The 22,570-nt window shown below is 43.0% G+C and overlaps 1 protein-coding gene across 2 annotated transcripts in view; it reads right to left on the bottom strand.

Moving 5' to 3' along the window:
• LOC123378341 (aldehyde oxidase 1-like) overlaps window positions 1-22,570 on the bottom strand; it is a 75,846-nt gene that overhangs the window by 8,276 nt on the left and 45,000 nt on the right. For both annotated transcript variants that reach the window (XM_045031970.1, XM_045031971.1), the window contains exons 24-31: window positions 19,668-19,754; window positions 16,157-16,348; window positions 15,401-15,628; window positions 12,058-12,153; window positions 6,782-6,910; window positions 5,356-5,430; window positions 1,719-1,771; window positions 519-633 (exon numbers count right to left, since the gene is read on the bottom strand). In XM_045031970.1, coding sequence (XP_044887905.1) covers window positions 519-633; window positions 1,719-1,771; window positions 5,356-5,430; window positions 6,782-6,910; window positions 12,058-12,153; window positions 15,401-15,628; window positions 16,157-16,348; window positions 19,668-19,754 — 975 coding nt within the window. The remainder of the gene's footprint in view (window positions 1-518; window positions 634-1,718; window positions 1,772-5,355; window positions 5,431-6,781; window positions 6,911-12,057; window positions 12,154-15,400; window positions 15,629-16,156; window positions 16,349-19,667; window positions 19,755-22,570) is intronic.

Here is a 22,570-nt window from a genome sequence, read left to right as displayed (position 1 = left end):
TGGGAGTTTAGCCAGTATGAGGACTGCAGGCTTTAGCTCACTGTATTTAAAGCCTTCCACGGGACTTCTTACAGAAGTACACACTATGTCCAGTGGGATGTGTTGCTGTAGTAGGCCCTTAAATGTAAGGAGACTAGGCCAGGTGGGATGACTGGCTGGTCAGGAGATTGGAAATGTAATACAGAGCTACAGTACAATTTGGCAGACTGCAGGCACCAAGAGAAAAGGCAAATACTGCCTGCAACACTGTCTCTATAGCACCAAATCTGAACACAATATTATATTTTCACAAATCTAGCAAAAATAAGATTGTATTTTTAGTTGCTTGTGCACATTTTTCATTCTGCTCTAATTGTAATTGCTAGTTATTTACATCAGTTGGTACATGCAGATTAGTACAAAGCCAGGTGATTTACCAATGCACAAATTATACGATTCTTGGGACATTAAGCAAAACGGGAAATACTGGTGGAACCTCACTGTACTATTTATGAGCTTTAGTGACATTCACTGGTTACCTTGTGATTTCCTGTAAGACAGTCAATTTCAACCTCCGAACAAGCAGCTCCGAAAATAAAATACGTAAATGGATGGCCTTCCCCTTTCTCCCAATCCATGTTAGCTTCATAGCCTCTGGGAAAAGCAACAAAGTCCATGGGAAGCATGGCTTTTTATTCCGTTTTATTAATCTTTGTGTTACAACAATAAAGAGACAGAGCAAATAAGAGTTTAAAACTATGTGAAATTAAACCTAAAATACTGGGACAGATACCCTGCTGGTTTAGCTCCATTAAAGTCAGTTAAATTCTGGCAACCAATATGATAAACTGCTCCAATCTAGAAATTCTGATAAGCAACCAAATCCAAGCAGATTTCTGACAGAGATTGTCATGGAAATCATGTATAAAAGACAAGTTTAAAGTAACAATTACATAGCCAATGACAAATGAGTGAAGTAGAGAAGAGAAATAAAATGGTCAGAGCATAGGAAAGATTAATTTACAAGGAAAGATGTAGAGAGCTAAAATGCAGATCTTAGCTAAGCAATGACTAAGAGGAGTAAGAAGATGGTCTTCAAAATAAAAGTGTTAGCCCTAAGAAGGGAGAAGAACTATTTAGGAGGGTCTAAGCAGGAAATAACTTGGTGAAATGGAATGAAATTAACAAAGGGAAGAGATCAGTTGAACATTAGGGAAACCTCTTCAGCATGAGATCTATGAGACTGTGGGATAGTTTTTCAAGGTAGGTGGTGGAAGCCTTCTTGTTTGACCCACCCAACAATAGGAAAGGTACAATAGGGAGTAATCCTGCACTGGTAGGGAGGCGCACACAATACATACATCTGGCTCTCATTCTCAACTCTGAGCTCTGCAGGTTGTGAGATCCGTGGTTGGGTAAGTGAGTGAGTGTTAGGGAGAGAGAGCTACACTTCCTCTGGGGAACCTAGTGCTCCTTGCAGCAGTAGCTGGACACCTCATTTCATGGGCCCAATGTGCTGCCGCCCGAATTATAGCATTCCTCTAAAGAGCAGATCTATCCATTACATGAGAATATGAGCTAAATCAATCAAAAATGCCTGTCAAGTCCACTCTATACAGTTCCACTTTCCGAGCTATTAACTATCTTCATGAGTTACTCATTAAATTCACATTTTCATCATATTACTGAGGTGAGCCTAACTAAACTTAACTTTCAAAAGCACTAAAAATATTTGTTACCTGAAGTACCCTGTAGCTGAAAGATTAATGCTCTGTTCAAATGCTTCTTTAACCTGTAAAATACAACAATATTATTGGTAAACTTATCACCTGGGAAGGAGTTAAACATACACCTATTTATTTAAAAATCAAACTACAAGAAAATGCTAAAGAACTGAAGAGTGCTATGGTAATGTCTGATGATTCTCTCTGCCACCAGCTCCATTTTTTTGCACTGGGAGACTAGGCAACTGCTGAGTAAGTTCTCTGAAAACTGCAAACCATGATTCTAGTTCTAACACAAACCTCTGCAGGCAAACATGCATGTAAATACAGCAGCGGTAAAATTCTGCTCACATGCCCAGTAACACTTCCCTCTTGGGGAGCTCAGAGAAGTTCAGTCAACATGAAGGGGAGTCAGACATGTGCAGCTCCCAGATACTTGATTCAAGTTTGAGCTTTAATATGTGGATCCACTATGAAAAGTGACTATGCAAAAATGGCACTTTGCCCAACAGAGCTGCTCCTTGTTTTTATTCAATCGTAATTCCTGATATTACTGAATAAAAATATCTTCTGACATAGCAGTTACGCCTTGATTCAACAGTTCATCTCTGGTCAGCAAAGCACTTAAACGTGCTTAACTTCAGGCACATGGCTGACCTATTGACTTCAATGGGTCTTAAGTCTGTGTTTAAATTTAAGCATGTGCTTATAGGGTTTTCTGAATGGGGATGGATTTATACACATGCTTAAATGCTCTGCTGAACTAGGATTTTAATGCTGCAGAGCCAACACAGCTTTGGAAGAGTGAACTGGATTTTATTTGGTTCACACATAAGCATCAGACTTGTTCCAACAGCTTTGCTTGCAGAATCTTTACTGTTGATAACATGGCAGCCAGAAAGGATCCAGCTTGACTTTCACATTACAGGTTGAGTTTGCAGCGCTGATAGTCAGAAAAGTGTCTATTTGTAAACTGAACAGATCTGGTTGATAAGACACAGAGGGCAAAGAAACAAAAACCCAAGTTGCCAGTTTAAAAAAAATCACTTTTCAGAAAAAAATAAAAAATAAAAATACCCTCTGAAGTGCAGTTATGTAAGTGATTCCAGCAGCGAGGTGAGCTCCTAAATTTACTCCCTCTCAGCGATTCCCATGTCAGATTTGCTTAATACATATCAAATATGTTTTTGAATCTAATCATAGTTTATCAAGAGGCAAAGCAGCTTCTTCTCTGCATGGGTCAGCATTATTTTTTATGGCAATCATTCCTAATAATCTAAATTAAATTGCCAAATTAATTTAGATAATCACTAGAACAGCATTAGTCAGGGCAAACTGATTTACTCCTCACATATGTAGGTGTCAGTTTTGCTTAGAGCATTGCCACAGGTGTTCCACTGTTATTTTCTATTAAGAATAGTTGGCAAACTTTAAAGGATTACATTTTGCAGAGTAATCGTGGTAATCCTTTAAGAGGGAACATCTGTGTGTGTTGGGATTGTAAGTATCTCAAGGGCAGGGATTGTCATTTTTGTTAGACTTTAAATCATCATGCAGCACTGTATAAATAAAAATAGGATTTTAATATCTATGCCACATTTACAGCTCTGCACCTGTGCATCGAGGGACTGATTCTCAACTGCTAGGGTAGTAAGTAGGTGGACTGCAGGCCAAATTTGGACCACCAGATGCTTTTGAACAGACCCTGAAATCTTTTTATTTACTTCTTATCATTATTGTTATTTTTTTTTTCATTATTTTCTCTGGAGTCTGGACCTTGACCAGAGAAATTTGGACCTTGACAAACAATAATTGGCTACCCCTCTAATAGGTGATGCAAATCTAACTGAGGCATCTAAATAATGACCTGGGCCTTCCTCCCAGTGTGATATTTGGGCAACTGTTCAAGAGACTGGTCCCACTCTGATTGAGGGTGGTCACAGATGAAAGACCTGATACCGCAGGCTGTTCCTTCAGGGCTGCCCCTTGGGTTCATACAGAGACCCAATGAAATCCAGGGGCTTTAGCATGTGCATACAGGATTGAGACCTAATCGCTTTATCAGATTTGTTTGGACCAATTAGACAGAGCTTTTTGGGGTAAGGACCGTCTCTATGTTTTGTGTTTGTATAGTACCTGCACAGTAGAGCCCAGGTCCATAACTAGGGCTCCTAGACACTCTGATAATACAAATAATAACAGAGGGCTCATCCTATGTGAAGAAGGCTTTTTATCAAGGCAAAATGTGATTCTAGCATACTACAGGTCTAAGCGAGCCCCAATTGGTGTTTTATTCCTATCAATAGTTTTTTGACACTGTTGTGACACTCTGTATCTCGGGGGAACATCCAGCACCCCCATGTTCATCCTTGTAAAATGATTGTGTGGTATCTAATGCAAAATTTGTCATGTTGGGTGTCTTTGGAAGGCTCATGATGCACTGAGTATTGTGGGTATAGTGATGTATAGTAATTGTTGTCACAGTAATGTTATAATAATGTTATAGGCTGTAATTTCATGTATATGTATGTATATATGTATATTTTCATATAGTTATGAGGCCAAAAATGTATCATCATGGCTTAAAGCAAGCCCAGACAAAAACTCCCCAAGAGCAGAGGGGCAGTTCACACCTCATCAGGGCATGTATAGGACAAACGCAGCCCAGCCTCACAGGAACAATGGAAACTGTCCTAGGCAGCAACAAAGGATCTGTTGGACTCTTGAGTGAGTCACCCCCACTTCCTTTGGGACTGCGATGAGGTAATGCTCACCTGACTCTGAAGTGGGGAGGGTGGGCAAGACCAAGAGGGAAGAAAGAACATAATAAAAGGGAGAGACGTTTGCCTCTCTCTTCCACCTACATCTACAGACACCATACCCAGGGACTGAAGCGCTGATCAAAGGGGAGAGCCTGGCTGAAGAGCCACCAGACAGCCTGTGGTGAGAAGCATCTAAGTTTGTAAGGGCATTGAAAGTGTTAAGATCAACTTAGAATGTGTTTTGCTTTTATTTCATTTGACCAAATTTGATGTGTTATGTTTTGACTTATAATCACTTAAAATCTATCTTTGTAGTTAATAAATCTGTTTGTTTATTCTACCTGACGCAGTGCATTTGGTTTGAAGCCTGTCAGAGACTCCCCTTGGGATAACAAGCCTGGTACATATCAATTTCTTTGTTAAATTGACAAACTCATATAACCTTGCAGTGTCCAGCGGGCATAACTGGACACTGCAAGACGGAGGGTCCTAGGCTTGTGTCTGGGACCAGAGATATTGGCTAGTGTCATTTGGTTGCACAATCCAAGGAGCAGCTTACATGCCAGAGGCTGTGCGTGATGTTTGCTACATGTTCAAGATTCCAGTACTGCCAATACCATGCATTTTAGCAGCTCACTATATATATATGGCGGGGGGGACCCACCCAAACAAAGCATAAGGGCCAGATCCTCTGCTCTGGCCAAGCTGTGCTCCATGCAGGCAGCTTTTATCCCGCTGGTAAGAGATCACCATAGAAAGAGGAGAGAGAAAAATATTATATATATATATATATACACACACACACACCAAAATTGCTATGTACGTGCACATTTTTTTAATATAATTCATACCTGTTTGATTTTTCACCCTGATACAAAAGTGCCTCTTACCCAATCATTCCAGGTACCTTTCGGGTTCTTGCTAATGATGGGCTCCAAGCGTTTCAAGAGAGTCTGGCAAGCATCCTGGTGAAGAGAAAAGTTGAGGAAAAGAATGCAAAAGTAGAGAAATAGACATGCGTCAGTATTTAATAATATTCAACATATTTTTTGTCATGATGGAGGTGCTATCAGCAGAGAAGACATCCCATTTACTTCTAGAAATCATTACTCCTCATTGAATTCCTTAGAATTTCTGGGGAACCCATCACCTGTCTTCCACTTAGAGAAGGATGGTGAATCAGTTTCTTTTGAGGCTCTTATCACTTTCTAACTGTCTATAGCCACCCAAACATGCCACCTCCTCAGTGAATTTGAAGGAAAAGCCTCAAATCCTGGGGAAGGGGAGACTCAAGTTTGTTCCTGACTCCAGTTCTTCTGGACCAGACATTTTCAATATTTATATGACAATAGATGAATCTAGCTAATTGGTAAGGCTATACTAGAGATGGGTGACCCTGAAACACTCCATTGGGTTGATCAGTTTAGATAAACATCTGGAGGTCCTTATGCTCATCCAAATCTCAACAGAGGTAGTAGAACAGAGGCCCCATCTCTCCCCAAACCAGATCCTTCTCCTCCGCTCCCAGATCTGCACAACCAGGCCTCCTTCGGGCCTCTGAGTCATCCCTTACTCCAGGGTTCCTGTGATGCCCACTCTTCCCACCCCGCCTTTGGATCAAGGAATAAAATACTCATGAGATCTCAAGTCTCTCTCCTGGGACTAGCCAAGTTTCTGCCTCCAAATCTGCCACCACTGTCAGGCTTCCCAATAAAATTACCACCCAGACACACTGCTCCGTTGTAACAGAGAAGCTTACAAAATGTGTAAGTTTTAATAAAAAAAACAAGAGGTCTATGCCCAGTAGAGAAACCAAAGATCAGTTAGGCCTGTGATTCTTTCATGAAAAAATAGGGAGGGAATTAAGGGTCTTGATTTAAGGAAGATAAGGAAGGGCAAGAGAGAGGTAGGGAAGATTTGTTTAATTAAATTGACCCAAACCTTAAAATAATGTCTGGGATTAGTATGAACTAGCACATGGTCAGTGCCAGGCCTTTAAGAACTGGTTCGCCCACTTCATCACAGGCGAGATAAGAGGCCTCCATTATATGCAGTGACTGTTTAGTAAAAAACCTTAAGCCTTTTTGGGGAGCTTTGGGTTCTGTTCTGGAAACCCCAAACCACAACATACCAAAGAGTTTGGAATTCATCAAGAAGCAATGTTTCATATTCTTAGTGGCCACCTGCAATAGCCACATGATAGGTAATTTCAAGCTCCGTGGAACTACTCATGTGCGTAAAATTAGGCACATGCTTAAATACCTTGATGAATTGGGGCTTTTAAGAGTAAACTAGTAGACAAACATTACCCTTTACCTTTACTGCCATTCCATTGACATCAGTTCCAGCAGATGCTACTGAAGCACAAGCATTAGGAACAGTTGTTGTGCTTGTTTCACAAAAATGAATACTCGACATGGGGATCTTTAATTCCCGGCTGGCAACCTAGGATGGGGAATGAACATACCCTCATTCCATTTGAAACACACATTTCTGAACATTTCAATAATATCAGCCTTCAAAAGGTATGTCTACACAGCAAAGAAAAACCCAGGGCTTGGGCTGTTTCATTTTCACTAGGACCCTGTGGGGTGCAAGGTCCCAGAGCCCAGGCTCCAGCCCATGACTGAATCTACACAGCAGTGAAACAGCCCCACAGCTCAAGCCCTGCAAGCCCGAGTTGGCTGGCACGGGCCAGCCGTGAGTTTTTCTTTGCTGTGTACCCTTAGACACTAGGTCATGGATTTGACAGGATTTGATCTAATAAAGAAATTATTAGATATTCTTGTTCCAGATCCTTCCATTTCCGATTGTAATCACATTGCTGTGTCTGCAGGAATAAAGTGGAACAGAGGAATGATGGTCTCGTGGCTAAGGCACTAGACTGACTCTCTGGAGAGCTGAGGTCAATTCCTGATTCTGCTACAAACTTCCTGTGTGATCCTAGGCAAGTCACTTAGGATGTGTTTATATAGTTAAAAATAAACAAAATATGCCAAAGCCCTATAGCAGCAAGTATCAGAGTGCAGGCCAATTGACTTGGGCTTGTGCTGCAGGTGTGAAAATAATAATGTAGATGTTGGGGCTTTGCTGAGACCCCCTTGTCAGGTTTCAGCCTGAGCCTGAACTGCTACTTCTAGCCCCACAGTGTAAGCCCAAGTCAGCTGACCTGGGCTCAGACTTTCCACCACAGGTTTTTTTGCTGCACAGATATACCCAGTATCTCTCTATGCTTCAGACCCAGTCAGTAAAATGTGGATAACAATACAGTAGAACCCTGATTTTATGAATATCCATCTTAGGAAGAGAAGGTTATGTGTGCGCCTATGGGTTCTCCACTCTAAGTGCGCATGTGCCCCCATCAGCCTCAGATCATTGATTTTAGGTAGTAGTGTCCGTTCAGCCCACACACGTGCCCCATCCAGCCTCATGGCCATATACAGCTGTGGGGGTGAACTGCCTTCAGTTTCTTCTCTACTGAGGAGCTCCATGGTAAAGAACTCAAAGCAGAGAGTTGGAGAGCAGGTAGTGGAGCATCCATAGGGACACACATCTTGAAGAACCAGTTACTGTACAGGGTGAGATTCATCTCTTCTTCTTCCAGTAGTGTCCCTATGGGTGCTCCACTCTAGGTGACTACTGAGCAGTGCCCTCTATGGAGGGGTATGTTTTGGAGTTGAGTCTAAGGCTGAAGATAGCACAGCAGAGCCAAACATGGCATCAGAAGCTGAGACACAAGTAACTGTATAGTGTTCAGAAAAGGTCTGAATGGAGATCCAAGTCATGGCTCTACATATTTCTGTACAGGAATGCTCTTAAGAAAGGCTAATGAAGTAGAAAGGAATCTTCTGGAGTGAGTTAATACTCTAGAAAGAGGTTGAAGATCATGAGACTAATAACAATAGGTAATGCAGCCAGATATCCAGTCTTTATTTGGAAATTGGAGATCCCTTAGTTCTGTCCACAATGGAGAGAAACAATCTGGGACATTTTCTAAAGGACTTAGTTCTGTCTAGGTGAAAGGCTAATGCCCTCCTAACATCAAGTATATGTAATGCCACATCATCTTTATCCTGGTGTGGCTTAGGGAAGAAACTGGAAGTTGGATAGGTTGGTTTACCCAGAAGTCCAAGAATACCTTTGGTAAGAACTTGGGATGCAGTTGCAACATGACCTTTTCCTTAAAAAAAGACTGAACAGGAGCTTTCCTGGTGTTGGAACCAAGCATGTCTTAAGGCAGAGAATTCCTAAGTTGGGACGTAGGGTACATTCTCTGATCTGCGAGAAAAAGTGTGGAATGGCTGGGAGAGGGATTGGTGGGTACATTGCAAGCTGTGCCAGGTAAGAGTACCAGGTCTGTCTTGATCAAGTAGGAACAATCAGAATAAAGTGAGCTTCATCCCTTTTTATTTTCAGTAGGACCTTTGATAGTAGGGGAAATGGAGGAAAGGTGTAGAGAAGGTCTTTGTCCCAGGGGAGGAGGAGAGCATCACCCAGGGAGTGTTGTCCCATCCTTGCTCTGGAGCAGTAGTGTGGATATTTCTTGTTCAGGTGAGTCAGGAACAGGTCTGTGGATGATATCCCCCATCATCTGAACAGGTTGTGAAGCACTATCTTCCCCTCATGGTCCTGCAGGAATTTGTGACTGAGATTGTCCGCTATCAAGTTTGTCTGCCTGGGAGGTAAGCCGCAGACAGTGTGACATTGTGTGAGATGCACCAATTCCATAGCCTCATAGCTTCTGTGCATAGGGGAGCGGCTTGGCTCCCCTCTGCCGACTGATGTAATACATACAGACTATGTTGTCTGTTAGGATTTTTGTATGTAATCCTGTGATCAGTAGTTGGAAACAGGTGCAGGCATTCCTGACTGCTCATAGCTTGAGGAGATTGATGTGAAGGAATATCTCCACAGGCAACCATTTGCCTTGTGTTGTGAGGCCATTTAGATGCTTGCCCCACCTCTGAGTGATGCATCACTGGTGAGGAGCAACGATGGTGATGTTTGCGTGAATGGGATCCTTTTGCAAAGGTTGGCTGGATCCTTCCACCAGTGTAAGGAATTTTTGCTCCTGGTGGGTGGTAACAGGGATTTGTCCAGCCTGTCCTTATTTGGTCTGTAAACCGAGCTGAACCACATGCCCCAAGAGTTGGAGCAGAGCCTGGCTGGTATTTGGGGGCTACTTTGAATGGTGTCTAGGAGTGTGACTAAGGATAAGAACCTGTGTTGAGGTAAGAGGGCTTTGGCCTGTAACAAACTGAGGTCAACCCCTATGAATTCCAGGCATTGCTTTGGAGTGAGGTGAACTTCTGGGTGTTAATCTGTAGACAGTTCCGTAAACAAGTATATCGTAGCTTCAATGACTTGGTGAGCCTTGTGAAGAGATCAGGCTCTGAGGATGCAATCATCTAGGTAAGGGTAGATCATTATCCCTTGAGAATGTTAATGAGCAGCCACCAGTGAGAGAACCTTGGAAAATACTTTTGGGGCTGATAATCCCAGAGGGGAGGACTCTGTATTGGTAATGGTCATCTGTGAGCCAGTAGGATTGAGATATGAAAACAGGCATCCTGAAGGTCAAGGGCTGAAAACCAGTCTCCCTGTTCCAACACAGAAATGATCATTGATAAGGTGACTATCTTGAATTTTTGAGCCTCGATAAACTTGTTGAGAGCTGAGGTCTAGTATGGATCTCCAACCTCCCTTCTTTCTGGGTATTAGGAAATAACAATAGTAGAACCCCTTGTCTCATAGATCTATGAGTTCTATGGCTCCTAACTGGAGGAGGTGATCTGTCTCTATTCATGGTAAACTCTTGTTATGTGTTCCCAGGCAATGCAGAGTGCCACCAATTGGTGGCCAAATGGGTGTGGAATGATGGTTGGCTGTGTCAGTTGGGGGGAATGCCTTGACCTGTCTGTCAAAACTGCTTAGATGTAGAGGGCTCGGATGAAGATTGTGAGTCAGATGGTTTGCATTTAGGGAATTTCCCTTTCTTTGCGGCTTGTAGTGGCAGTGAGGCTGGTGAAGCACTTTGGTCTATGCTGGAATTGGGGACTAAATTGTCTCTTTTGTCCCAGTATATAGATACCCAGTGACCCAGTATATAGATACCCCAGGGAATGAAGGGAGGCATAAGTCTTCTCAGCGAAGAGCTTCATACCCTCAAATGGAAGGTGCTTAACCATGGACTTTACCTCCTTTGGGAAACCCAACAAAAGGAGCCATGATGCCAGAAGTGGAGATGGACCTAGCTGCTGTGTCGGCTATGTTGAGGGCAGATTACAGCGATATGTTTGCCACTAACTGGCCCTCCTGGATAATGGCCTTAAATGAGTCATGATATGCTTCTGGAATTTTCTCAATAAAGTCATTCAGTTTTATATAATCAGCACCATACGGAGCTTGGGAGGAGTACTGCGAAACTTCCTCCTCTGGTTCACTACAAACTAGTAAGCTAACTAACTATAGAAATGCATATTAAAGTAATAGTCCTAGTGGACTGCGAATAGCTCTCTCTCTAGCCAGGGTGGTTGAGAAGAAACTGAAGGGGGTTAAGGCCATGCACGCTGGCTAGCCTCGTAGGTCAGCACGAGGAGAGACAGTGCATGTGCGGGCCTAACGGATACTGCTATCAAAGTTCTCCGATCAGCAGTGCAGGGACACAAACATTCCTACAGTGAAGCACCTATAGGAACATTACTCAAAGAAGAACTGAGGGTGGTTCGCCTACGCAGTTCTACATGGCTACGGTACAGGGCAAAAAGCTGCATGGGTCACATGCGCGGTCAGAATGAACAGTGCTACCTAAAATCTCTGATCTGAGGAGCATAGGGTGCATACACACCTAGAGTGGAGAACCCATAGGGACAATATTCAAAGACCAACAAGTTATATGAATAATTTTTCTGCTGCCAAAGTCATCTTTCTGCTACCCAATGTGACTTCAATCCTTCAGCCAACATTCAAGCAGCAGCACAAGGTTGAAAAGACTGAGAGATGTGGTGCGCAATTCTCTCATACAAAAATAAATAAATAAAGCACGCTGTATGCATTTATTACCATTTGTTATGTACACCATCAACAAAGAGTTAATTTATTAACTTATGCACTGTACCTGCTGTAATTTTGAGATGTTCAATTGTATTAACTTTTTTATTTTATGAACACCTCAATCCCCAATTATTTAATAAAATAGGAGTTCTGCTGCATTCCCTTTGTCTGTTTTGTCCATATAGTCGACATGCTCCTGGTGGCAATGACTACAGGTTTGTACAATGCCAAACAAAAAGGGGCCCAACACTGACCACAGCCTCCAGGCACTACTGTAATACAATAAGTAATAGTAATAATAAGGTGTTTCCTGTAAGCTATGTGCCTTCTCTGCCTGCTCCCACTGTGGCCCTTAACAAAGCTGGCTATGGGAGCAGCTCACATATACAGGGCCAGTTTGCCTGCCAGAACAAGGGACTTTTCTCTGCTGCCATAATTCTGTTGATGTCAACAGAGTTATGGCTTTTCCAATAACTACTGATTAGTAGTGTTTGTCCATAGTATGTATTTAGCACATGGCTAATATTTGATTTTGGTACCTGGATCATTTTGGTGTGGATGCCTTGTCCCATTTCAATTCCACCATGAGTTAGAAGCACCGAACCATCCACATATATATGAACCAGAGCAGCAGCCTAAAGAGAAAGAGCAGAAATGGACTCCTGAGTGCTGTTACTGCCCTATGATTTAATGGAAAGGGGGTCTGCATTTAACATGGGGCAATGCATCAAAAGCAGAAGGAATGGCGCCTTGAAGTGCATTGTGATTTTAGATGCTATAACCTTATCCACTGCGACAGAATCAAAGGCCACATTTGGAATTCCAGGATCAGCTCTGTCTCTACATTAAACTTCAAATGAGGACATATCAGTTTATGGAGGTTTGTTTCTCATGATGTTAGGAACACAAGGAAAGAATCTGAACTACATAGAATCATAGAACTGGAAGGGACCTCAAGAGGTCATCTAGTCCAGTCCCCTGCACTCGTGGCAGGACCAAGTATTACCTAGACCATCCCTGACAGGTGTTTGTCTAACCTGCTCTTAAAAATCTCCAATGATGGAGATTCCACAACCTCCCTAGGCAATTTATTCCAGTGCTTAACCACCCTGACAGTTAGGAAGCTTTTCCTAATGTGCAACCTAAACAGTCCTGGATGCAATTTAAGCCCATTGCTTCTTGTCCTATCCTCAGAGATTAAGAAAAACAATTTGTCTTCCTCCTCCTTGTAACAACCTTTTGTGTACTTGAAAACTGTTATCATGTTCCCTCTGTCTTCTCTTTTCCAGACCAAACAAACCCATTTTTTTCAATCTTCCCTCATAGGTCATGTTTTTTAGATCTTTAATCATTTTTGTTGCTCTTCTCTCTCCAATTTGTCCACATCCTTCCTGAAATGTGGCCCCCAGAACTAGACACAATACTCCAGTTGAGGCCTAATCAGCGCAGAGTAGAGCAGAAGAATTACCTCTTGTGTCTTGCTTACGACACTCCTGCTAATACATCCCAGAATGATGTTCCTTTTTTTGCAACTGCGTTACCACTGTTGACTCATATTTAGCTTGTGGTCCACTACGACCCCCAGATTTCTTTCTGTAGGACTCCCCAAGGCAGTCATTTCCCATTTTGCATGTGTGCAACTGATTGTTCCTTCCTAAGTGGAGTACTTTTCATTTGTCCTTATTGAATTTCATCCTATTTACTTCAGACCATTTCTCCAGTTTGTGCAGATCATTTTGAATTATAATCCTATCCTCCAAAGCACTTGCACCCCCTTTCAGCTACATAGTCTAGTCATTTCTAAAAATGGCTAGAGGAGTCACATTTTTGCATACCAATTGTGTTTTAATAAGGCAACCCCTATCTGGCACACCCTTCTGTAGCAGGCTGCCACATGTCAAGTGTGCCTTCCTCAGTTTCCCCTCAGACCAGCCATAAAAAGAACAGTCTCTCTCACTGTCAAATTCAAAGTCCCACCTCTAGGTATCATTTATTCACATACATGTAAGACCCCTCATGGTAAAACTGTTCTCTTAATTCCCACAGTAAAACATATCAAGGTACAGCGATTTTCCATTCCCCTCTCCAGGAACATCACTTCCAGGTCATCCACACCTGAGTCCACCAGCACTTGGTTCTCAGTTCCTTTCTGTCCTTGTTCCAGAGCCCCACACTCCCAGCCATCCACCTGAGCGTGACCAGTCTCATGATTCTTCTACCCAACACACAGTCCAATAATTCAGCCCTTTTCAGCCTCCCAGCACTGGCTCTATGGCAGAGGAAGGTCAGCAGGCCAACTCTTCTGCTGGTCTCCTAGCTTCTAGCCCTTTTCAGTCACCTGGGACTGCCCCCTCTGCTGGTCTCCTAGCCAATTCCAACCTACTTCCAGGCAGGGACTGGAAACCTCTCTGTTCTCTGCAGTGTCCTTGTCTCTCTCAGGCAGCTTCCACCTGCTGCTTTTATTGCTCTGTTTTCTCAGACATTTCTCTGGATCTGACTCACTAGATCTCCAACTCACATGGTCTTCTACCCTCTAGGGCTCAGGTGCTCTCTGAAGCCTAAATGGGTATCAACTGACTGGCCTCTTAAAGGGCCAGTGTCACCCTGTGACAGATGTTTATATAAAAACATTGCTGCAAGTTCTATTTTCTCTCTTGTTAATGTTTTCAAGCCTCTGGACTTTTTGGGGAGCCATGAATTGGATAAACTGACAGTACTGGTCAGAGCCAGTTGAGTCCTGAATGGGGTTTCCTTCCAACCCCCACAACTCAACCACAAGCTGCATCACAGTCTGCAATAGACCCTGTGAGTAAAATATTGAGGAGAGACTGCAAATTGAGTGGCACATTCTGTCACCTTAAGGATTGATTTATTTTTCAATGTATAAAAGGTGCTTATCGAACAAGCACTGAACACATCCCCAACATTAAACATATCACACAAGTCATCAATATGAATTAAATATTCTCCTCCAACTCTCTCTTCTTAATGTTTCCCCCCCTCCCCGACCTGCAAATGATAAGTCTGAAAAAGCAGCTTTCCCTACTGCCCAAAGTTCAACAGTCTTGCGTTCGGGGGAAGCAAATGCTAGAGGTGAGAACCTTTTGAAGACGACGTCCTGCCTTCAGTACCCAAAAGCTTAAATTGAGACACTGTTAGTAAGAGTCCTTCATCTATTCTTACCCTATGTAGTATTTTACAGGGATGCTTGCCATGGCCCAAACTACATGGGCTTTACAGATCAAAATTAACACTGTTGATTGCACCTGGAAGTGACTCAGAAGCCAATGCAGTCTATAGATAACAGGTGTTAGGATGTGGACAAGTGTTCATCTGGGATTAAAATTATGTGGTAGAAAAATTTGCTCAGGCCTAAACTTTGGTCAAGTTAATCGTATGGGTGGCCAGAGGGCAGAAAAGAAAGGGAGGGAGGGGTTATTGGAGACAGGGTAAAGGAAAAATAGAAAAGCAGAACTATTTGTAATCACCAGGCCTGTGAAATATAACTGACCACTGCTAGTGTTAGAAGAAACTTGTAACTGCAAAGGGTGGTGCTGTCTTCTTTTTCTGGAAAGTGTATTCCAATTATGGCAAAAAAGTTAACAAGGGAAGTAGGTGTTGCTAATTGTGGTTTTACATTATATAAGCTGTTATAAACCTGTTTTCAGGGGGACTGCCGGTTCGCTGGTTCCCACCTTGCATGCTTGTAATAAAAGGGGCCTCAGGCTGTTCTGATCCAAACACAACGCATGGTGGTTTTTCTACGACAATCTCAATATATTTTTTGTTATCTAAACTAGGTAAAATCTAGCCTTCCAAGGGTGAAAGGCTTAGCCCATTGTGTTAGTCAGCATTTTTAAAGCAGCTTTAAAGCCAACTGACCTGACTTAGAAAACGTGTGCACAAGCCAAATGGAAACTTCATGGGAATAATGGCAATCCCCTTCTTCTTCCAGTAATTTTGCTTGTTAAATTCTTCCACAGCTATTTTCCTGCTGTAGTATTCAGACTTCTCCATACATTCATTCCAACACTTTACCATGTTCTCTGGATCAAGCTCTTGAATGTAGCACATTTGTTCAGTTTCTTTGTACATGTTTATCTCCCTAACCTGAAAAAGGAGAATTAACCCAGATCGTACCATCTTCATAAAAGCAGACTACTGCTTTTGGGATTAGTGGTCAAATAGTAAGCAAAATGCATTCTTGAGTGTTTTCATGATTAATCATGACAAGTTGGGTAAAGTATGACAGTGGGGCCATATTATTCATTTTTGAAAGCAGTCAAACTCTGAATGGGAAATACTTAAAAATTTTAGCACAATTTCATCCAGAAATTCATACTCATAGTTTTTTGTTTTGTTACTCTCATCTTTAAAATATTTTAGTCATTCAATCCAGAAACAGACAAAATATCATCCTACTCAGGTGACCAGTCACAAAAACAAGAGTAACTAATAACAACAAACACTTTGTAGTCAACTCGGGACTTGAAAACGATTAGTTCTAGCTAGTCAGCCAACCCAGGAGTTTTCAAATATTTCAGTGTGTGTGCCACACTTTAACACAGGTTGTACAGTACAAAAGAGTAAAGAAAAACAAACTCTTTAATTTCAATGCTAATAATCCTCTTTCCTTACCTTTTCTGGTGATAAACCACTTTTGGCTGCAATGGCTGTTATCCAGGATTCTGTAATCAGTCCTGACTGGGGGAAACCAAATCCTCGGAATGCTGTGTTTGATGGCAAGTTCGTCTTGCAGGCATGACTGCAGCACCGCAAGTTGGGAATCTTGTAAGCATTATCCATTTTTAGTACGACTACCTCTGCTACCTTGAGTATGGGAACAGGTACAGCTAAACATCAGAACAGCTCTTCCCTTAAAATTACATTCCCATTTAAACAAGTAAATATTCCTCCTGTTAGAGAAAGGACTTGGACTTGAGACAATTTGGACAACAGAAGAGTATTTTAAGCTTTTTAAAAAAAATGTTTCTATAAATCCCATGTAACAAGAATATTCTACACTCATTACATCTACATTTCCCACAAAGCATGATCTTGCATTTCAATAGTTCTGTTAGCATATGCAAGGACTGTAGTAGACACAATAGCAGTTGATATATAATTAGTGAGCTACAATAGTCTCTCCATAGAGTGGCAAATTGCCAGCACCATTATGATGAGTCCCACGCTTTCTCCCCTTTAAGGTTCAGGGCACCGTTTCTCACCCCGGAACTGGAGTACCAACTGTCCCACTAGTGTCCCAGAAAAGGGGAGTGAAGAGGGAGGGACCCGAGACTGCCCTCTACTCCGGGTCCCAGCCCAGGGGCCCTAGGGATAGTGGTAAACCACTTGAACTAGCGATTCCTTCCCCTGGGCTACTTCCCTCTCCGGCCCTTCAGCTTTTGGGGCTTCCTGCCCTCTTTCCGCTTGGGCCAAGTTTCTCCCAACCCCTTGTGTCTGTACAGTCCCTCTGCTCTGCACAAGCTGGGTTTCCCTTTACCTAGGGTCTTGGTCTTCTGGCCGGCCACAGCACTTCTCCAAACTGATCTCTGCTCCAACACCAAACCACTCTGCTTCAACTCCTTCAAACTGCTTTCCTCCAAACTGCTCTCTGCTCCAACACCAAACCACTCTGCTTCAACTCCTCCAAACTGCTTTCCTCCAAACTGCTCTCTGCTCCAACACCAAACCACTCTGCTTCAACTCCTCCAAACTGCTCTCCGCTCCAACACCAAACCACTCTGCTTCAACTCCTCCAAACTGCTCTCCGCTCCAACACCAAACCACTCTGCTTCAACTCCTCCAAACTGCTCTCCGCTCCAACACCAAACCACTCTGCTTCAACTCCTCCAAACTGCTCTCCGCTCCAACACCAAACCACTCTGCTTCAACTCCTCCAAACTGCTCTCCGCTCCAACACCAAACCACTCTGCTTCAACTCCTCCAAACTGCTCTCCGCTCCAACACCAAACCACTCTCCTTCAACTCCTTCAAACTGCTCTCCTCCAAACTGCTCTCTGCTCCAACACCAAACCACTCTGCTTCAACTCCTCCAAACTGCTCTCCGCTCCAACACCAAACCACTCTGCTTCAACTCCTCCAAACTGCTTTCCTCCAAACTGCTCTCCGCTCCAACACCAAACCACTCTGCTTCAACTCCTCCAAACTGCTCTCCACTCCAACACCAAACCACTCTGCTTCAACTCCTTCAAACTGCTCTCCTCCAAACTGCTCTCTGCTCCAACACCAAACCACTCTGCTTCAACTCCTCCAAACTGCTCTCCGCTCCAACACCAAACCACTCTCCTTCAACTCCTTCAAACTGCTCTCCTCCAAACTGCTCTCTGCTCCAACACCAAACCACTCTGCTTCAACTCCTCCAAACTGCTCTCCTCCAAACTGCTCTCTGCTCCAACACCAAACCACTCTGCTTCAACTCCTCCAAACTGCTCTCCGCTCCAACACCAAACCACTCTGCTTCAACTCCTCCAAACTGCTCTCCGCTCCAACACCAAACCACTCAGCTTGAACTCCTTCATACTGCTCTCCGCTCCAACACCAAACCAGTCTGCTTCAACTCCTCCAAACTGCTCTCCGCTCCAACATCAAACCACTCTGCTTCAACTCCTCCAACTGTCTGATTGAAGAAGGGGTTTATCATCAGGTGACTGGCTTCAGGTGCTCTAATTGGCTTAATTGGTTTCAGGTGCTCTAATTAATCTGTAGCAGTCTCTCTTCCCTCTACAAGGAATAAGGCTCTCATCATCCTGGGGCCTACACGTCTCCCATCTATCACTCTCCTGCTGCCCTCTGGCTGTGCTATATCACAATAGTTAAGGCTGTAAATGAAATTCCATTAAAGGACTGATTTTGGCCTAAGTCTAAAAATGTACAAAAATTCATATAAATTTAAAAAACTGTAGTTTAGATTTGGGCCTGAAGCAAAAATTTTCTACATAATTTGAAATGAACTAGACAAAGGGATCTAAGGATGTTCAGAGTTAAGGTTCATTTCTCAAAGAAGCCACCACTACAAAAGTCTTCTAACTTTGGTTTTTGTTTTCATATTTGTTTATTTTTCTACAAATCTGGAAAAAAAAACACACAAGAGAGAGAAACCTTTGTTTACTGGACTGTCCCGGCTCCGTTCTAATACCCAGCACCAAAATGTAGTTGATTAAACTCTACCTTTAAAAAATGATTAACTGTTTTAGGTGAATGCATAACTAGGGACTGTTGGTTCCCCCACATGAAGTGTAACCTTAGTTCTGCATTTCCTGGGTTTCTAAAGTGTAAGAGTTTGTTTTTAATACTAATAGTCTTGAAATATATTACTGCACTCCAATCACAGAGAAGATCCTGCAATCTTAACTTTCTATAATGAAACTGTGCATGGAAATACTTTCAATATGATGGTAAATTAAAACATTATTCACAGAATATAAGTAAGCCTAATGCTCCAGGGACAAATTTTGGCTTTGGTTGTGCAAACAACTCCTACTGACATCAGCAGAAATGGTGCATATATATCGAATGGGACAATTTTTCTCTAAGAACTTAATTGCTACTGGGTGTGGTGTTTATCTATCTATGTAGTCAGTGGTAACAGGATATGAATGCAAATGTACAACTGGGAGAAGATTGGGAGAGGAGGGAGGTCTGAGTAGTATCTGTGTGAGGACTGCAGTTTGCAAAATGCAGAATTATCTTGCTGAGCGTGACTGGAAGACTGCTGGGAATCTCAGGTATATTTTACTCTTTAATATTCTAAGAGCTATGGAGATTTTCCCATTGTCAGAACCTTCCATATTCCCTCTGGCCATAAAATGATTGTGCAGACTGTGGGGCACTGGACATTTGTGGGGAATAGACTTTTAGCTACCACCATAACTTGAACCTAACTCTGAGTAATATTCCATTAAGGGAATGTGAGGGGAAATGCCAAAAGGGAACACTGAGCTAGGTCAGGAGAGGTGGTTTCTCTTTTGGGGGTCTTTTCCGACACACAATCAGAATCCCCACAACACAGGCTAAAAGGACAATCTTACAAGAAGTGAGCAAGGGAATCTGGCCTTCCACAATGTTTCCAGCAAACAATTCATCCCATGTTATGACTAGAAAATCTGCCCCTTCATAAAATCCTTACCAGAATAGAGTCATCAGGAGTGCATCCTCCATTAATATAGTATTTGGCATCTGCAGCCACGATCCTACCATCATTCATGAAGCCAACCTAAAATGGATTAATATAGACCTTTCAGACGTGTTCAATCCTTGAACTACTCTCCACTTGTTCCAACAAACAGTACAGGAAGTATAAATACAAACATTACCATCATCTCTTTTTTTCCAACACCAAGGTTGAGTAGCGCTGATCTTACTCATTTTGTCAGTTTTTCGGTTTAAGAAAGTACATATACTGCCAGCCACCTCAAGTCTAGGCAGCCCTTTCCTATTCACTACCCACAGAGAGTACCTGGGTTGTACCGTGAGAAAGCTGGAGAGAGACACTGGTCAGGTCCCTGCTCCCAGCATGGGGTTGGCCCTGTCTATGTTTCACTTGCCAGCAAAATCTGCTAGCAGTAATCCACTCACCCTTTGCAACCCACAAGTACAAACAGGTTATACATTTTGCAAGTAAATGTCAATTACACAGTTCAGGCTATATTGTGCCACTCAATTTAAGCAAAACTCTGTTGAAACCATGGAGAAATGGGTTGTTAAGCAACAGACTTTCCAAACTCCCAATTGTGAACTGCATCTGTCCAGCACATACCACAAGTTTCTTTTGTCTAGCAATGTGCACCTCAATGGAATGGGATGCTGCTGGAAAGTCTGTCTTCCTGTGCCTTCCCCTGGAGATGGCTGATTAGTGTGCCGTGCCACAATCAGTAAATGTTAATGTTTAAAGGTAAATTCATGGAGGATAGGTCCATCAATGGCTATTAGCAAGGATAGGAAGGGATGGTGTCCGTAGCCTCTCTTTGCAAGAAGCTGGGAATGGGCTACTGGAGATGGATCGTTTGATGACTACCTGTTTTGTTCATTCCCTCTGAAGCACCTGTCATTCACCATTGTTGTAAGACAGGATACTAGGCTAGACGGACCATTGGTCTGACCCAGTATGGCCATTCTTATGCAAATATATCAGAAGGATAAGTACCAGGGAGGGAGAGGAGTTATTTAAGTTAAGTGCCAATGTGGTCACAAGGACAAATGGATATAAACTGGCTATCAAGAAGTTTAGGTTTGCAATTAGATGAAGGTTCTTAACCATCAGCGGAGTGAAGTTCTGGAACAGTCCTCCAAGGGGAGCACTGGGAGCAAAAAATTTCATTGGTTCTGTGGCCTGCAGGACGTCAGATTAGATGATCATGATGGTTTCTTCTGACCTTAAAGTCTATGAGTCTGTGACCAGAGCATGGTGGGAAGGGGAGGTGAGAAAGGTACTATGGGGTCTACAAACCGCACATAAAACACAGGCACGAAGGGGTTAAGAACCCTTCCTACTTGCAGTCAGCAAAAACTACCCCATGCTGGCTCAGCTGTAGAAAATGTCAATTATGAAGAGACAAGCCCACAGCTGCTGAAGCTAATGAGGGGAAGCCCAGGTATAAAGAGGGAGGAACAGGATGAGACGTGGCAGATGAGCTTGGGATTTGAAGAGGACAATAACTCTCTACCAGAGGCGTTTGCACCAGGCTGCCTCGGAGACACTTATAACCCTCTGGAAGTACAAGGGAGGTAGACAGAGATGAAAGCCCTGGCAGCCAAAGATTTTCTGACTCCTATGTTTATAGACTCTGCCTTTTTTTATTGATTTGATTAAGTCAGTGTTGCCCAGGCTACCTTGGTCCATCACTGCTGACAAGAGGGCAGGAACTTCTATAAAAGTTTTTACCAATAATCAGGTCAGAAAGAGGCCTTGGGTGAAGTAGAGGTGGTATTCAGTAGCTGGAGGACTGGGTTGTAACCAAAGGTGCTATTTTTCCTGACTGATTCTGTGTTTATGCAAAAACCTAGTGGTTCCTCTGTTTGAACCTGTGCACAGCAAGGCCTCAAGGGTAAACCTGTGCAGAGAAACTTTGTTGGGCCAAGGACTCTTTATGCCTTCCAGTTTCCAGAGAGAAAGAAATAAAGGGAGAAATTATGGGAGGAAGAAGACATGCAAGAGTAAAAAGAAATGAAAGCAGAGATATAGGCAGAAGTGAGGAGGTAGAGTTAAAGTTGGTTAGCGGACCTTACCTCTGAATTTCTTAACTAAGAGTCTCAAATGAAGGCTGAATTAATACAGCTATTTGCATTAATAGACCAACTAGTTAAAAACAACATTAACTAGTTGTAAGGATAAGATTTTGTCACGGTGGTAATGGATTCCGTTACTTTCAGAAACTTCTGTGATATTTTCAGCTTCAGCCCTGTGCCCTGAGGCGGGATGGCTGGAGCTGTCAGCCAGCAGAAGCCCTGGAGCTCTGAGCCACTGCAGGTGATGAGGGCCCTGGAGCTCTGAGCTGCTGTGGGTGGTGGGGACCCTGGAGCTTCGAGCTGCTGAGGTTTTTGTGAATTTTTGTTTATTGCCTGCGACCTGTCCGTGACTTTTGCTAAAAATAAACATGACAAAATCTTAACCTTAACTAGTGGTACTGGCAAAATCCCATTCATAGACTCATAGACTTTAAGGTCAGAAGGGACCATTATGAGCATCTAGTCTGACCTCCTGCACAATGCAGGCCACAGAATCTCACCCACCCACTCCTGTAACAAACCTCTAACCTATGTCTGAGTTATTGAAGTCCTCAAATCGTGATTTGAAGACCTCAAGCTGCAGAGAATCCTCCAGCAAGTGACCTGTGCCCCATGCTGCAGAGGAAGGTGAAAAACCTCCAGGGCCTCTGCCAATCTGCCCTGGAGGAAAATTCCTTCCCAATCCCAAATATGGCGATCAGTTAAACCCTGAGCATGTGGGTAAGACTCACCAGCCAGCACCCAGGAAAGAATTCTCTGTAGTAACTTTCAGATCCCACCCCATCTAACATCCCATCACAGACC

This window comes from Mauremys mutica, chromosome 10 (genome assembly GCF_020497125.1).
Source record: "Mauremys mutica isolate MM-2020 ecotype Southern chromosome 10, ASM2049712v1, whole genome shotgun sequence".
NCBI lineage: Eukaryota > Metazoa > Chordata > Testudines > Geoemydidae > Mauremys > Mauremys mutica.
This window is presented reverse-complemented; position numbering and strand designations above follow the sequence as displayed.